At 46.2% G+C, this 15,125-nt stretch overlaps 1 protein-coding gene across 6 annotated transcripts in view; it reads right to left on the bottom strand.

The window, feature by feature from the left end:
* Positions 1–2,919: 2,919 nt before the first annotated feature.
* The window catches only part of LOC311320681 (protein arginine N-methyltransferase 8-B), a gene marked incomplete at both ends in the record, with an annotated part of 20,549 nt that continues 8,343 nt past the window's right edge, over positions 2,920–15,125 (bottom strand). For all 6 annotated transcript variants that reach the window (XM_084452487.1, XM_084452490.1, XM_084452486.1 and 3 more), the window contains 7 exons: positions 2,920–3,003; positions 4,644–4,765; positions 6,085–6,235; positions 7,798–7,913; positions 8,987–9,074; positions 9,316–9,458; positions 13,795–13,858. In XM_084452487.1, coding sequence (XP_084308613.1) covers positions 2,920–3,003; positions 4,644–4,765; positions 6,085–6,235; positions 7,798–7,913; positions 8,987–9,074; positions 9,316–9,458; positions 13,795–13,858 — 768 coding nt within the window. The remainder of the gene's footprint in view (positions 3,004–4,643; positions 4,766–6,084; positions 6,236–7,797; positions 7,914–8,986; positions 9,075–9,315; positions 9,459–13,794; positions 13,859–15,125) is intronic.

Here is a 15,125-nt window from a genome sequence, read left to right as displayed (position 1 = left end):
TTCATTGATGAAGATGAGTTATTTGACCCACAGTTTGATTTTAATTTCACTAACTTATCTATTACTTGTATGAGGGGTGGTGAGCCCTACAAGCGTCCATGTGGATGGTACCGCATGGCCATCAAGGTCAAGAATAAATACCCTGATGGGATTAGTTGTGATTATCATATAGGCTATGTGAGCCTCTCATACAGTAAAATAAATATGACTATCTCACATGATTATCATTGGGTTCTGTCCTGTAACTCTGGGTGACCTCATCACTCACTCACCTACATGACCTGCCCTGCAGAATACTCCTCACTCCTCCCCTCTACATGAAAACAAGTCTCTTCCTTTTCTCTTGCGTGTGATTCTGTTCAACAATGTGGAAAAAATGCAGGGAGGAAGGAATTTACCATGTAGCTCATGAACAGTGAGACATCTTATCTCTCATGCTGGAATCCCCAAAATCGTGTGGTTTAGTTTGTCACAGGCACAGTCAAAGTGTAGGGAGTACAGCGAAGTTCTTACTTCATTAGTTCAACCCAACAATGCAAACACAATAATAAGTGCAGTAGCCTTATAATATATAATTAAATAAAACCGCAAAACAAACATAGTAGGCTACAACACAGTAAGTACCAAAGTGGAGGTTGATGTGCATGTAAATATGTGTAAAGTAACTTTAGCAAAGTGACTTAAATACAATTAAATATAACTACTGCAAATATAATCTTCTGCTCAGTTTTGATAGTGTAAGGCCCTTGTCTGAATTCCAGAGGGCGGAGCCTGGGAAACACCTGACAACCTGCTCATTGTGGAGGGCTTCATCATACAGGTGTGGCTCTGGGAATAAAGCATCCAGGTTTTTCTTGCTGTGCCAATTGTTATGCACCAACCAACCAGGACACATTCCTAGTATGTGTAAAAACGTACTGTACCTAGCAATAAAACATCTCATTCTGATATATTTATCTATGGTGATGAGTATGAAAGACAGCCTCATATAGTAAAATTTGGTTTAATGCATCTCTTGCCCAATACACCACATTGACATGTCAACATCACTCGCACAGAGATCACAAAGCTCACTTTGGAGTGCAAACTGTATAAAACAATATACGCTTTCACACCTTATATAACACACTCCTAAAAAGCTACAGTACATCATCACCTGCCTGCAAACACACACTATCTTTCACCATACATATTATGGAATAGTTTTCCTTGGCTTAAACACGCAGAGATGGATTCCAAACATGCAAAAGACCATTGGTAAGCCTTTTTAACAAAACATTCAGAAAATACGGACTTACTGTTACTTAATATCAATGGCTGTCTCATTGTTAATATTAATCACTGAAAATAAAATACAATAAATTATAAGTTTGGCTCCAGTGTGTTGTATAACAATGAACCTAACTTTTGTTACACATTAGAGTTGGCCTATATTTCAAAAGTGCAAATTAACCTTTCTCATGTAGTGCTCATATCATTCTGGAAGAACAATAACTAAAGTTACAGCATGGGTTTTCAACTCTCATACAGTATATACTGTACATGGATAATCACTAACATTCATCAAGACAACAGTATAACATTCTCTGATTCAGAAGGTGTTACATTCAAATATGTCCTGGAACAGTCGGCCTATCAGAAGGAGCCGGGGGAGGGGAGCTGATATTGCTTTTAGGGCTCGTCAGCGCGCACTCTTTTGACATAACCATCATCTGGTCTAGACCAGTGGTTAAAGTGGGGGTCGCGACCCTAACCCCTTGCGAGATGATTTCCAGAATGTGTTAAATACAATTAAAATAAGATTAAAAATAGCCTATTTTAACCATAATTGTTAAGAAAGGTAAAACATGTTTTTAATTTGTTAAATAATAGGCCTATAATGCAGATAAAAAATATCAAAAATAAATAAATAGCCTAATCAGCCCACTGATTTTCTCCCCACTCCCCCCACCCAAACACACACAAACAAGTGACTGGCGTTAGAAAACAATATTGAAAAGAAAAAAAAAAAAAGACAAAGGGAACATTGCAAACGCACATAGCTAGACTCTACCTCAAATGAAAACATAATCATCTCAAACTGTAGACTACCAAAATCAAAATGAAAAGTTGGTTGATACCAGCCACAGCAGAGAGGCAAGTTCCTCCGGCAGAAAGCTCATCGACCGCTGACAGCGTTATGGGAGGGAACACGAGAGGTACGGGAGGAGACAGCCATGCGGTAGTGCTAACGTGGATAGGCCTATCCATCAGAAGTCAGACCAGCCTACCTCGTCCAAGTCTCGAAAATATCACGAGGAATATATCCAGTATGGATTCGCATGCATCGTTGTCAACTAGCCTACAACGTCCCCAAAAATTAAACCCAGACTGGACTTTCCAAGCATAGTGCCCACCCATCTCATTAGGTATGTTTAACCTGTACTGAATTACATTAGCTAAGAGCTTATTAATATTATGATTGTTAGGCTATTCATGTTCTTTTTGTGTAGTCATTAAGCATGTTTATGCATGTTTTCACATATACGCCCAGTCATCCGCACTCTGGTACTAATCACATATATTAAAATATTATAGATTAGAAATTAACTATTGTGTGTGTGTAATTTATTATGTGTGTCTATATAATCAACCAAATTGTTAATTTGGACGAGAGTAGGCTATCTAAAGATACCGTATTTAATTTAATTTCAGAATACAACGTTTGTATGCCTCAACCACCTCTGGGGAGAGTGGGGTTCGCGACTCTCTGGCACCGTCATTTTGGGGGTCGCGGGCTGAAAGGGTTTGAGAACCCCTGGTCTAGACTACACTGTTCTGGTCTGGACTAGGTCTGCATCTCTACTCAATGGGAGTGTTTCTGCCTCCCATGGTGTGTTGGTGGGGCTGCTTTAAGCACCACTGCCCCCTGTTGGACACCTAGCGCATCTTGTAGTCGTGAGAGATGGCCGCCTCACAGAGCTGTCCTTTAAAGTCCAACTCGAAGGTGAAGTCCAAGTCACGCTGCAAAGTAAGAGGGAGGGGAACGGGAGAGAGAGATAGAGAGAGAGATGGAGAGAGAGAGAGAGACACACAGACAGACAGACAGACAGACAGACAGACAGACAGACAGACAGACAGACAGACAGACAGACAGACAGACAGACAGACAGACAGACAGACAGACAGAGATGAAGAGTCTTCTGTTATTGGAGGAGAGCATTATTTGGGAACATGTCTATGTTCCCCGGGTCCTATGTTCCGTGGAGAGAGGATCCGCTCGCAGTAGAAATGATAGTCACTCAACCACTATGCTCTTGAAATAACTGAAGTCTGATAAATAGGCCATCACACACATAGGCCTAAGAAAAAATATAGATAACAGTTATCTAATTTGGTGATAGGCTAACTTCAGAAAATAAAATACAATCTAGAATATCCTACATTATAGTCAGAGCTGCTTTGGGTAGCCTACTGAGGCATTAAATCATGCGAAGGCATAATCACGTTTATCTTTCGCGTTTCGTGGGGAACATAGGACCCGGGGAACATAGAACCCTTTTTTTTTTGGGGAGAACATAGGACCCGGGGAACGTAGGACCCGGGGAACATAGGACCCGGGGAACATAGAACCCTTTTTTGGGGGGAATATAGGACCCGGGGAATATAGGGATGACCCATTATTTGACCTGACAGAGGGACATGTCTGAACAGCCTACCACACACTGTCCTTGGCTGCTGCCCAGGCAGGTGAGACAGCATGTTCAAATCTATCGGTGTCCATTCAGTTCTTGTCCCAGGAACAACTTGATAAACCTCCAGGCTCCAAACCAAGGTGAAAACCTTTGATGACTTAGGCTACATTAAACTATATATAGAGAGAGAAATTACGTAACCTTAATGACAGGTGAGAGAGAGAGAGAGAGAGAGAGAGAGAGAGAGAGAGAGAGAGGGCAGGATTGAAATGGAAGTGAACAGGCAGAAGGAAGTGAGAGGATGGAAAGAGAGATCAGAGTGTGTGTGCTCAATCAGACTTGTTCATTCAGTACTGCCAGTTACTATTAGTACAGTGTTGGCGGAATGACACTCCTTTACTGGCTGTTTCCCTCACAGTACTGCCTGTTTCTCCCATTGGCTCTGTCTTTTACTGGCTGTTTCTTCTACTGTCTGTTTCTCCGACTGACTTTCTCCAATCTCCTCTGCCAGTCAGCGCCCTGACAAGATTAGCTGTCTGACCCCCGGAATGGAAGGAAAAGAACACACTGTTGTCTCTCCTCTCACCTCTTTTGACCTCCATCACACTCAGGACTGAAGCACAATCAAGCTGTCTGTTGTAAAAGGAGAGGGAGAGTGGAAACAGTCTCTCTACATTGATAACTGTTAATTTGTTTTGTCTTGTAGTAGCCTATGTTTCTTTGCTCTTTCGAATTAATGTTGCTTTTCAATGTCCAAATGCTTGCTTTGGCAATATGTACAGTGTTACGTCATGGCAATAAAGCCAATTGAATAGAGAAAGAGAGAGAGAGAGAGAGAGAGAGAGAGACAGAGAAAGAGAGAGAGAGAGAGAGAGAGAGAGAGAGAGAGAGAGAGAGAGAGAGAAATACAGAGTGGCATGGTGAATGTTCTTCCTAGTTACAGTGTGTTGAGGCAGTGATGTCACTCACAATGTTTTTCTCATTGGGCGTCATGGTGATGCTGCCACTGATCTCCTCCCCCCTGCGCACGGTCAGATAATCCTCCAGGTAAAACACTGTCTGCTTCCAGTGGGTGTACGGCGCGTCAGGGGCTGGACACACACACACAGACACACAGACACACACACACACACACACACACACACACACACAACAAGTCAGTCTTCATTCTCTCATTAACTCCATGCATTATGCAATCAGTTAACTCAAGTGTGTGCGTGGGTGTGGGTGTGGGTGTGGGTGTGTGTGTGTGTGTGTGTGTGTGTGTGTGTGTGTGTGTGTGTGTGTGAGCTAATCTCCATCCGCACAGTGCCGATAGCTGACACTCCAGTCCAAAACAAAAGTGTGTGCTTTCCTGCTTCCCTACTGTTCAAAGGCACCCTGGCCAAGCCTCAAAGGTCAAAGCCATTCTCAATGAGTTTCAGATGGCCGTACTAGGGTAACTCTGACTGTGGATGAAAAGGTCAGACAACCACATTGGTTGAACGCATGTGTGCGTGCACACACACAGTGCAGTTCAGACAGACTGTAGAAAGACTACTAATGCTGTAGGTGAGCTGGCTTTTCATTTCCCCCGAAGCAGACACTGACACATAACTCACCAACTCAGCTCAGAGAGAGAGGGAGTGTGTGTGTGTGTGTGTGTGTGTGTGTGTCTGTGTGTGTGTGTGTGTGTGTGTGTGTGTTTGTACCTGATAGATAGATAGTGGCCGTCTGGCTGTCCTCCAGAAAAGTATGGGAAATCAATGAGAGGCCTCAGCTCTTAACGTTTGTTTTGGATTTAGATGTGTATCACAGGTCCAAGACCAGCAGGGCTAGCTCCTCTGGCAGAGCTGACTGGGTCTTAGGGATGAACATCAGTCAGGGCCAGGGAGGTAGGAGGGCTGCAGGTGTTTAAGGTCAAAACATTTATTTTATCCTTCTCTGAGTGACATACCAATACATCACCTTCAAAATCACCCCACAACAGGCTAAGTGAAGGATATCCATTTAACCGCTTAACCGCTGGATGTTCCATCATAAACTGGTGCTGGTGAAAACCAATTCCACTGTCTACAATGTCACCACTAGAGGTCAGTCAGTGACCGATCATGCGGCGTTACGGCCTACAACCACAGCTTGTCACTCTGAGCTAATTTGCAGAGCTATCAGCATGCACTGCTGTCCTCCAGAAAGCTCAGCCTTGTCACAGAGCTAATTAGCGGGAGCTCTTTTGTCTGGGACTGCAGACGCCAGCGTCCTCATGGGGAGGGCAGCGTGCGAGAACAAGGCTGGAACTCCGGGACGATCCACCGTATCAGAAGGCCAAGACAAGAAGTCACATTATCCTAATGCTGACCGTGCACCTCGACCGCCATTACACATCTCTTCTGCGTGGACAAGAAGGCTGATGAGAGGGCTGGCATGTCACCTGTGGAGAAGCCTGTCTTCTTGTGACACTTGGTGAACTCAATGTTGAAGTAGGTGACCAGGGCGTGGACGTAGTCGTTTCTCTGGATCTGTAGACAGAAGGCGGAAGTGAAGGACAGGTCCTCGATCTTCACCTTGTAGATGTCTACTTCCTGTAAAGGGGAGAGCAGAGATGTAAAGGGCTCTCTGTCAGGGAGAACGGCAACTCTCTCTCAGACTGGGTGTCAGCTACAAAGCCATTTTAAAGCTAATTTATTTCATTTACTCCTCGCTTCTCTGCCTTGCAGAGATGACCCACAAAATTCCAGATGGATCAGTTCAACCATATGGACCGGCCAAAGGTCCCCCAATAGGGTCACCGGGAGGGGGCCAGCCAGGGTCGGGCATAGCCCTTTTCCACCAAAGTAAATCTGGTTCGGGAACCAGTTCGGTTCAGAATTCTTGGAACCTTGGCTCCATCTAGGGAAGGGGCCCCCGTTTCGACCAGTTTTGAGCGGAACTGTACGTCAACAGCTTGGAGATATACAGTAGTGTGTAAAGCTGATCAGTTGGTGTGTCACGAAAGTGGCTTGCGTAGTCTACTTCATTATAATTACAGTACAGTAGGTCGTCATCACATTATTGTTTTAGGGAACGTCAATTATAATTTGTATAAAGTTAGCTCGATGGCTGGCAATTTAGATAGTTGGCACGTACATAACATAGAGAGAATGAGATCATTCAAACTTCGGAGCCTTCCCAGTGAGCATTTACACATAGGTGGTCGATACCACTCTCATCATGGAGTAAATCACAGATGTTTACAGCAAATCTATAGACCACGCCCAAGATATCGTCATGGTTCGCCCTGAAAAACCTACTATTTTTGGATGCCGGTTCGGAACCAACCTTTGGATTCCCGAACTCATAGATTTTTGGTCGAAATGCCCCGGAACCGTTCAAAATTAGGTTCGCGAACCGGTTCCCTCTTGGTGGAAAAGGGCTAGCAGAGAGGTGCTGTGGTTCCTGTGCCTGGATGCCCCTGGCTCTCATCAGACTGTACAGGAACAGCTCCTCATCATGGCTCTGGTACGGGCTGGAACAGAGCAGATGGGTCCGGGACGGAGTCTGTCTCTCTCAATGTCCCGTGTCAGCTCCTCAGCGGGCCATCAATCCCATTAGCTTTCATTACACAATTGGACTGGTTAAGAGGCAGATGTGTCAGACCTCAGATCATGCTGTTTTAAACAGGGCAGCTGACAGTTAATATTCACTCCTCAGCACAGATGGCTGTTTTCTGTTTCTCGTTAGAACGGGGCAGAATAGAACAAAACGATACGATCAATAATGCTGATCGTCAGTGAGACAAGCGGAGACAATCAGCAGTCTAGACTAGGACATTGACTTGCATGGCATGGCTCACACAACCTCTGCTCTGCCCTTGTACTGGGTTGGGACATGAGTGGATTGTGATTCTTCACTTTTCAAAGGACAATCAGATCACTTTATTAGATGATCTATAATAAATCAGTCAGTCAGTCAGTCAGTCAGTCAGTCAGTCAGTCAGTCAGTCAGACACTCCCTCCAGAACAGATATAACAGAAAAGAACACCTACCAGTACCCACACACACTCATAGACCCCCACGCACTCTCACAAACATCATCATAGTCTCCATCATAAGCGTCATATGCAGTCCAATCCAAACTCATAACTAGAACCCTCCCCTTGCCTACCTTGACCAGGCAGGAGTTGGTGACCACCTGTTTGGAGTCCACTATGTCCACCAACGGTTCCTTCATGGCCACGTTTCTGATGCAGGTCATGTCAAAGCCATACACATTCTCCCACCCTTCACACACACGCACACATACACACACACACGGCTATATTATGACAGAGATACTGAATTTGGTGAGCCGCCCCCTAATAGATGATCTATAGATGCTCAGCCACCAACTACAAACTATCAACAAACGTTCCATCAACTATCTGCAGCCTATAGCACTAATCCCAACTTTCGCCAGAGTGTGTCTCATACATGGGGTAAAAAAACCACACAGCCCTGGACCTCGGTTGAGTGTGGCTCGGCTGAACAGCTGCGCTGTACTGTGACCTTGGCTGTGCAAGGTCCCCCCCCCTCCCCCCGGAACTGGAAAAATGACTGTAGAGAATCACTGACATCCCGGAGGAATGTCCTAGCAGGCCACCATACTCCAGAGTGTGTGAGTGTTCTAGCTATACCCCGTCCATCTACGGCCATTTATAGCCTACTAGAAAAACATACTGGGGTCAGTATGAACTCTGGCCATGCCGGAATATTCTTTAGACACTCTATGGACACGATAGACTGATCTCCTTGGAATGGAGGTCAGTCTATCATGGGAGGGTAATTTGGTAGATGTATGGAGGTGTGTGTGTGTGTGTGTGTGTGTGTGTGTGTGTGTGTGTGTACGAAAAATCGCAGTGTGAATGAAAAATCGCCCACAATCCTGCTGGAGAGTGGGTAGAGCTGGGGGGGAAGGGCTTGTAGACTTGTACAGTAATATCGATCATCGCTGCCACTAGCAATATGCCTTTGGAAAAACATTACCAGTCCCACAGAGTGGGTCAATTAGTGTGTGTGCGTGCGTGCGTGCGTGCGTGCGTGCGTGCGTGTGCGCGCGTGCTTGTGCGCGCGTGCATGTGTGTGTACAGTATGTGTGTGTGTGTCTGGGTGTTTTCATCATTAACATTCACGGTTCATTAGCAAAGCAGAAATATAATCCAGGTATGACTTACCCTAGGGGAAAGTTAGGGCTATAGGACAAGGGGGGTAGGACAAAACACACACACACACGCACACACACACACACACGCACGCACACACACACACACACACACACACACACACACACACACACACACTCTCACTCACTCACTCACAGTGTATCTTGAAGTCCTTGTATTGCCGGTCCTCAATGGCCACCACATAGAGCGTAGCGCGATCTGGGAACATAAGGCCTCCAGGTTTCTGTTGGACAAGGAGGAAGATGAGGACAAAGGCCGGAAACAAAACCACTCTCTATATTATATTAGCCCAGGCTGTCAGGGAGGTAGGAGCACTGCTCATGTTGTCTGCTCCCTTTACATCAAGTTGGCTATCATTAACATCATTCCACACAGGTGTCTCAGATTGGAGTGACGTACAGTACTCTATAGAGCAAACAGCAAACACTGTACTTGGCACATACACACGCTTTAGTTGGCCTCACCAGCCACTTGTCCCTGGCGAAGATGACAGTGTTAAGCATGGACTCGTAGAAGAGGCAGTACCCCATCCACTCAGACACGATGATGTCCACCTTCTCAACCGGCAGCTCCACTTCCTCCACCTTCCCGTTGAAGATGGTGATCACTGCAAAACACAGACACACACACATAGACACACACACACACACCCACACACACACACACACACACACACACACATACACACAGACATACAAGGATTCATTCTAGGGCCCCTACTTTTCAGTCTTTATATGCTACCCCTATGTGACATCATTAGGAGGCACAATATTAGCTAGCCCAGCTAGTGTGCTCATGTTTCTGATGACACCCGATGACTACAGCTCAGTTGACCACTTGGTAGAATGCATTGCTGATATAAATGCATGGATGTCACAGAATTTCATTCAGTCAAACTAGGATAAAACAGACGTATTGATCATTGGTGAAAAGGTTGAAAGGGAGAGACTATCTGAGCACGTAAACACTGACACAACACCAAATGCCAAGTCAGAAACCTGGGTGTCATGTTTGATCCTGATTTTAATTTTGAGGCCCATATTAAGAATGTAACTAGGAAATATTTTTATCACTTGAGACACATTGCTAAGGTCAAACATTTTCTCTGCCAGGCCGACACTGAAAGACTAATACATGCTTTTATCAGTAGCAGATTGGATTGGATCTGCTCAACCAAAGAAAGCTACAGTATTAACTTCAAACGATACAAGACGCTGCAGATCAGAAGAAGGGCACACATCACACCAGTCTGACATCACTATACTGGGTACAGGTCAGTTTAAGAATAGATTTTAAGATTATTTTATTAGTTTACAAAGCACTTTATATTCATGCACTTGACTACATGTCAGGCATGCTTTTACAATATACACTAAGTAGGTCCCTGAGGTCCTCTGGCACTGAACTTTTAACTATCCCTGGAGCCAGGGCCAAGAGACATGGGGAGGCAGCCTTCAGTTTTTACACCCCCAGCATCTGGAATACCCTTGTTACGGCTCCGCCTCCGCCTGGGCGCTCTCCAGCTCCCACCACCGTTCCCGCAGCACGCACGCCACGGCCTTCCACTTCAGCGCGCGCTATGCGCGCCCTCCGACGTAATCACCCCGCACACCTGAACACGGTTCCGCTAACGACGTGATCACCCCCGCACACCTGAACACGGTTCTGCTAACGACGTGATCACCCCCGCACACCTGAACACGGTTCTGCTAACGACGTGATCACCCCCGCACACATGAACACGGTTCCGCTAACGACGTGATCACCCCCGCACACATGAACACGGTTCCGCTAACGACGTGATCACCCCGCACACCTGAACACGGTTCCGCTAACGACGTGATCACCCCCGCACACCTGAAGACGGTTCTGCTAACCAGCTCCGAGGGCGCGGCTCACCTGCTGCCACTAATCATCCAATCACCTCCCCTATAAGAACCCGGTCTTCCCAACGTTCGTCGCCAGTTCTTCCCTAAGATTCCTTGTGGCAAGTTATGGTTTTCTGAAGTTCCCGTGCTAGTAGTCGTTATAGTTGTTTTTTTTCCCCTTTACTCATTCTACTCTCCACTCCTCCAGATTCCGGTTTGTTTGCTGCTCGTTTCCTGGACTGACACACGGCTTCCCCGACCCATTCTCCCCGGACCTCGACCACGGCTTGGATTACGTTTTCTGGACTTTGTTTGTTGATCGATTGACCCCTGCCTGAACTTGACTACCCTTTTGCCTTGCCCTCTGTACTGCCGCTTCTATATTAAACCGCCCTCTGGGCTTGGAACTGTCCGTCTGTGTCCGTGGTCCTGCGTTTGGGTCAGCTAGCCAACCAGCCCCCTTACAACCCTCCCAGAAAACCTAAGGATGGCTGAAACTGTGGGAACTTTTAAGCAAGATCTTAAGACATACCTTTTTAGTCTAGCTTTCATCATGTAGTTTTACTCAATTTTAATATTAATATTATTTTACTCATTTTAAATTTTTTGCTGTTATTTTCTATTTCTCTTTTACCATATACAGGTATGTTCCGTCCTGTTTTCTTTTCTTATTTTCTTTTCTTATTTTTTCATACCAACTACTAATAAACTGTTTTTATTTATTCTGTAAAGCACTGTGTGCTATATAAATAAAATTAACTTTGACTTTGACAGTCTTTCAATATGGAAATTCAGAGTTGTTCAAAATGGTTCCCCTAATCCCAAGCCTCTGAGGCTAAGTCAGGCTGAAAATTGTCTCTGGAGCTCAGCTCTGGATCCAGCAAAGGAGCCCTGGATCTCTGGCTTCTCCCCCATCCAGCCTGGTTTCCTCTGCGGGCTTCCAACCTGACTTAGCCCCAGCCCAAGTCCCCTAGCCTCAAGCCTCTGGAGATAAGTCAGGCTGGAAGCCCCGGGGCCCCGGATCTCCGCCCTCTCCTCCATCCAGCCTGGAGGGCTAGTTCTCTGACTTTTCCCCCATCCAGTCTGGTTCTCCTAGCAGGCTGCTAGCGTGACCTAGCCCTGGAGCCCTGGTGCCATGCCCAGCTCTAGATCGAGCCTGGAGACCTAGTTCTCTTCCCACCCAGTCTGGTTCCCAGTGCAGGATGCAAGCTTTTCTCCCCGGAGGCCAGGTTCTCTGGCTGGCCCTCCATCCAGCCTGGAGCCCTGGTTCGGCCTGGAGTCCTGGATCAGCCCCAAGTCCTTCATCCAGCCCAGTTCTGTGGCCGGGACATAGGTGGGACCTTCGACCAGGAGCTTGATCCAGGGTGGCCGCTTTTAAGGGCTTAGAGGCGGATGGGTTGAGGCCATGTCCACTTGCCCATCAAGCATCTTCCCCATCCAGCCTGGTTCCCTCTTCAGGCTCCCAGGGCTTGTTTAGCGGCCTGACAGGACTTCCCGCTCGCTGGATAGCCCTGATTAGGGTTTAGGTTATGGTATGAGAACGGGGTTAAGGTTAGCTATGACAACAGGGTTAGGGTTAACTATGAGAACGGGGTTAGGGTTAGCTATGAGAACGGGGTCAGGGTTAGCTATGAGAACGGGGTCAGGGTTAGCTATGAGAACGGGGTTAGGGTTAGCTATGAGAACGGGGTCAGGGTTAGCTATGAGAACGGGGTCAGGGTTAGCTATGAGAACGGGGTCAGGGTTAGCTATGAGAACGGGGTCAGGGTTAGCTATGAGAACGGGGTCAGGGTTAGCTATGAGAACGGGGTCAGGGTTAGCTATGAGAACATCAAATCAAAATGTATTTATAAAGCACGTTTAAAATGACAGCAGTCGACCAAAGTGCTGTACAAAGGTGGGTCCTAGGTAAAAACATCTCAACAAAACAAGGAAATTTCAGCAAACAATACAGACATTGAACATAAACAAGGCTTGAGCACAGACTGGTTAAAACGGCAGAGAGAAAAGGTAGGTTTTTAGGGAGGATTGAAAAAAAACTCAAGAGTGTGGAAGGATCTAATGTGAAGGGGCAGGCTATTCCATAGCCTGGGGGCAGCCGCCGCAAGGCCCTGTCGCCTCTAGACTTAAGTCTGGTTTTAGGCACCTCCAACAGCAGTTGGTCAGCAGACCGTATGGCTCTGGCGGGGTGTGGCGATGCAAGAGTTCGGAGAGGTACAGAGGGGCCAGGTCGTTTAGGGCTATAAAAACCATTAGCAAGAGTTTAAAATCGATGCAAAAGCGGACAGGGAGCCAGTGGAGTGAGGCCAGGACTGGCGTGATGTGGTGCGGCGCCTGTGAGGAGGCGAGCGGCAGCATTCTGTACAAGCTGTAGGCGGCTGAGGGAAGACTGATCCATGCCAACATACAGGGCGTTACAGTAGTCGAGTCTAGTAGTGATGAAGGAATGGATCACCCTCTCTAGGTCAGTAGCAGAGAGTTAGGGCCTGGTCTTAGCTAGGAGACGCAGTTGAAAAAAGCTTGTTTTTACTACAGCACTGATCTGTTTATCAAATTTAAAATCACTGTCAAAAACCACCCTAAGATTCTTCACAGAGGAACGAATGTTGGAGCTCAAGGGGCCCAGGGTATCGACAGAAAAGTCTGAGGGAGTGTGTCATCCAAAAAGGATGATCTTGGTCTTGGACTCATTAAGATTTAGAAAGTTAGAGCTCATCCAAGACTTGACGTCACTCAGGCAGTCTAGTAATGGCTGCATACATTCCTTGCCTTTGGACCGTAGGGGCAGATCGATTTGGACATCATCAGCGTAGCAGTGGAAGGAGATTCCGTGCTTTCCAAAAATAGAGCCTAGGGACAGCATGTTCAGTAAAAATAATATGGGGCCCAGGATGGAACCTTGAGGGACTCCACAGGTCAGAGGTTACTAACATGGTTAGGGTTAGGGTTGAGAACGGGGTCAGGGTTAGCTATGAGAACGGGGTCAGGGTTAGCTATGAGTACGGGGTTAGGGTTAGGTACTGTATGAGAATGGGGATGGGTTAGCTATGACAATTGTTTGTGTAGGTGACTTACCACTGTCCAGGTGGTTGGACTTGATGATCCTCTCAGAGTACTCAGATATGCTGGAACACTCAATCTGAGGAAGCATAGATTAGCAATACAGAAGTACATGTATTGAGACCATTCAGACACTGAAAACACTGAGAAACATTGTGCACCATGAGTGCTGTAGGCCTGTATACTCTCTCTCTACTCTCAGGCACTAACCTTAAACTCCTGCCTGATATAGTATGGATGAAGCTGGGTATTGACTTGTATACCATGCATATTATGATACACGGGTAACAATACGATATGTATCACCATATATTGCAATACTCTCAGAGACGGGTTATGGACCGGGCCAATAGGGCCGGCGCCCAGGGGCCTTTGACTACCAGGGGCCCGGAGGTGGAGGGGGCCCTGAGCCTTCGCGAAGCCCATCAACAATCTTTTGTTGATGGGCTTCCCTCTGACTACCAGGCCCCCTGGCCCTTTTATTAGGCTTATTAAAAACATTTGGGGCTAATTAAAAAACATTCAGGGCTTTATATTAGAATAAAACAGCCTAGCGATGCCACTGGTATCAGCACTGCTCACAGTAGGCTATAATCAGTAGGATACAAGTAGGCTACGGAGTACATTGGAATTATTGATTGTTCTTACAGTGGCTCGTGGCCTGTGAACCTTTGCGTGCAACAGACATGAATCTGTCTGAGTCCGCTAGTGCTTTAGCAGCCCAGTATAAAGATGACTTGTCAGCCGAGTTTCCTTTCCAGATCCTGTCCAACCGTAATGCTCTGAGACATATAAAGGAAATTGAGCGTGGAACAATCAAATACCTTCCACAAACCCTGCTAATTCAAAATCAGTCCATTTTGGCAAATATCCCAGATGTTGCCAGAGCATTGTTTTTAACAATACCTGTGACTTTTGGCAGTGCCGAGAGATCTTTCTCAAAACTTTAATTAATAAAGACATATTTGAGGAGCACAATGTCGCAAAAGAGACTGTCTGGGTTATCAATCCTTAGTATTGACAGCTGACGCACGTGCAGCCTAGATCTAAAGAGTGTTATAGCCTACAGGACTTAGCGCAGAAGAATGCCAGGAGCCGCTCGTATAAAATAATAAGCTGACTACAACACATGTAGAAAGCAGCTCTTGACTGCAGCCTCTGTAGCCTACAGGATATGTTTTTGTTTTTTTGTAGACAACTTTTCTTTGATGCAGAATATGTTGTGTGAACCGTTCCGTTGTGTGAACTCAAATGATAGGCTATAACGAATGTTCTACAGTACCTTCATGTTATAATAGCTTAATACAGAGCCACTTGTTTGTATTTGTCAATGATGCCTGCAACAA

Source organism: Borostomias antarcticus, assembly GCF_949987555.1.
Source record: "Borostomias antarcticus genome assembly, chromosome: 18".
Taxonomy (NCBI): Eukaryota; Metazoa; Chordata; class Actinopteri; order Stomiiformes; family Stomiidae; genus Borostomias; species Borostomias antarcticus.
Note: the sequence above shows the minus strand (reverse complement) of the source record. Positions and strands in the feature narration are given on the sequence as shown.